Genomic DNA, 2,915 nt, shown 5'->3' with positions numbered 1-2,915 from the left:
TAAGCCACAAAACAAAGTGAGGATTGGTGCAGGGGTTGGCGGGGGGGCGTAGACATGGGGGAGGGTATGTGCTATGGTGAGTGCTGTGAAATGTGTAAGCCTGATGATTCACAGACCTGTACCCCTGGGGCAAATAATACATTATATGTTAATAAAAATTTTTAAAAAGTTGACCATAATTCAGCTAGTTACCTTTCAGAGTCTTATGCTGACATTCTGCTTAAGTGCTAATCCAACATCACTGATAATGAAGGCTGGCAAAAACCTACCTGCTGGGCACCACGTTCATTGCTGAGTGTTCGCAATTCATCTGAATGGGCCACACAGATCTCATGCAGTGCCGCTAAATCACGAGACAGGTCAGTTCTCGAGTGCTCTGTAGTGTCCGGAAGTTCAGGTACATTCTTTAAGAGAATGATAAAACTGCATTTAGCAATACAAATTTTTATAGTCACTTCTGAAAAGATCCTTCTTAACATAATGTTCTCTTAAATTTCTTTTAAGAGTCTAAGATGCTATGTAACATTCAGTGGTATTTCTGATAAGGGTCCTATGACCTCAATATTCACATCAAACGCAGGGTCCAATTTGCTTTACAAAGCATGGCAGAATACTGTACAGTATTACTGTTAATCTAAATAAGTGGGCTTCCTAAATTCTTAAGAGTTTTGGGGGTTTTTTGATCTGGCACATACACCAAAAAATAACCAGAAACACTGCAACTGCTGATCTGGATTAAATGCAAGCTAAACTTTAAATTCCTCCATTGACACAGTTTCATTATTTAGCTGTTATAGTTTGCCCAAATTTATCAGTATACGTGAGAGTTACACTATAGAAGTGTGAGGAGAACCTGTCAGGCTGATAATTATCTGTGGACTATGCCCAAAAACTTCGTACTTTATTAGCACTTTATTAGTATTACTTTGAGCCATAGAATAGAATTCAACATGGGCTCAGATGGCTGTTAGTTCTGAAAAAATCTACTCCTCTTCCTAATGGTAATAACTCAATTGCTGTACCTTCCTAAAAACTACAAAAACATTGTGTTCTGTAGCATGAACTGAAATACAGTTCATTCTTGTTAATTAACACTCAGTTATCCATTCATTCAGTGAATGGATTACAGAGTTAAAAGACTATAGTATTTGCCTTCAGAGAGCTTGTAGCCTCTCTAGAAGACAGAGATAAACCAATCACTGCCACACAGATATGAAAGATAGGCAGATACTTAGGAAGCAGAGGAAAAGGTATTTGACTCAGATTTAGTGCTCATCAAAAAGTCCTTCTGAAAGTGAGTCTTGAAAGAAGAATCTGATTTACACAGGTAGTAAAGGAATACAAGAACATGCAGAAGGCAGGAAGAGTAGAAGAATGGGAATTCTAAGCAGTTTAAGACTACATTGTGAGGCATAACTAGGAAAGTGATAAGAGAGCTGGACTGGACTATAAGACAGCTGTGATTATGGAAAATAAATGAGAATCCTAACCATGAATCTGAAGAATCTAAAAACCTAGAAATACAGCTTAAGTTAAAGCTCGGTAGCTTTAGATAGTGGACAGTTTTCAGTCTTTAAATACTACAGTAAGAATTTTTCAATCGCTGACCCAACTGTTTTTTGGTAATAAGTATTTTTTTTTTAATATTTTATTTATTTATTTGACAGAGATCACAAGTAGGCAGAGAGGCAGACAGAGAGAGAGAGAGAGGAGAAAGCAGGCTCCCTGATGCGGGACTCGATCCCAGGACCCTGAGATCATGACCTGAGCCGAAGGCAGAGGCTTATTAACCCACTGAGCCACCCAGGCGCCCCGGTAATAAGTATTTTTATCTCTTAAACTTCCCTGAGTTCATATATAAAAAACAGACATTTAGCATTTGCCCTGTATTTCTCAATTTTATGCTACTTATGGACCTATGTTACAAATAACTTCTTCAACCTGGTTTTACCGTCAGGTAGCAAAGCAAGGGCCCTCAGGAACTGCTGGTTAGTTTCACTGAACACTGGTGGGGTGTTTTTCAAACTGGATCTGAATACATTATGGTAGAACATGGGCACTTTAGTCTCCAACCCTAACATTCCCTAATGCCATACATACTAAACAGATAACCTTTTTTTTTTATATATGAACTGAATTACTAATGTATTTTACTTTTTAATTGATCCATTATCTGTAAATCTATAACAAGAAAATTCAACTTTACTAAGAAATACACGGTCTTAGGAATTTTTTTAGTTTTTTTGTTACCATTTCTATTAACCTTGTAATCACAATTTATAAAGGTCCAAATAAGACATCAGTAGTCCCACTGAATGAAGTAGCATTCTAAATCCATGTATTTTATTCCTAGTAAAGCCCTCAGAACACTCTCCAGTCCATTATTTAACCTGGTCAGATCTGGGTTATCTTGTTTCAAGTTCCATACACTAGCAGCTCAGTATAAGTAGCAACAGGATATCACAATAAGGAGATGGAACAGCTAAAAGGATAGTGAAAAACAAGACAGAAACTAAAAAATTGCACAAGAAGTACAAAACCGTTAACAGTGAGTTCTTGGTAGTAAACCATTTAGTTTAAGAATAAACGTTTATAATGATTAAAAAAAAAAAAGCCTCTTTTTGTGTTAAGTGGAGCCCAATGCAGGGTCAGAACTCTAGCCTGAGATCAAGAGTAGGAGGCTTAAGCAACTGTCAGCCAGGTGCCCATTTTTGTTTAAGTTCTGGATAAAAATCTAAGCTGTTGATTAAATGAGTTAACAATTCTCAGCTATATTAAATTTAGGTCTCAAAGTATTTGAAAAATTATATACATACCCCAAGTTCATCCAGAAACATGATCATGCGATGTTTGTTACTTTTGATAAATGGATTGACACCTTCCATATAGGGCTCCTAAAAATAAAAACAAACACT

The 2,915-nt window shown here is 36.7% G+C and overlaps 1 protein-coding gene across 1 annotated transcript in view; it reads right to left on the bottom strand.

Annotated features, from left to right (window-relative positions):
* The window catches only part of RASA1 (RAS p21 protein activator 1), a 114,162-nt gene that overhangs the window by 2,051 nt on the left and 109,196 nt on the right, over positions 1-2,915 (bottom strand). Inside the window, exons 23-24 of the mRNA XM_047731486.1 lie at positions 2,817-2,894; positions 270-404 (exon numbers count right to left, since the gene is read on the bottom strand). Coding sequence (XP_047587442.1) covers positions 270-404; positions 2,817-2,894 — 213 coding nt within the window. The remainder of the gene's footprint in view (positions 1-269; positions 405-2,816; positions 2,895-2,915) is intronic.

The sequence above is a fragment of the Lutra lutra genome, chromosome 5, assembly GCF_902655055.1.
Source record: "Lutra lutra chromosome 5, mLutLut1.2, whole genome shotgun sequence".
Taxonomy (NCBI): domain Eukaryota; kingdom Metazoa; phylum Chordata; class Mammalia; order Carnivora; family Mustelidae; genus Lutra; species Lutra lutra.
The sequence above is the reverse complement of the archived record's forward strand: the minus strand, read 5'-3'. Positions and strand labels throughout refer to the sequence as shown.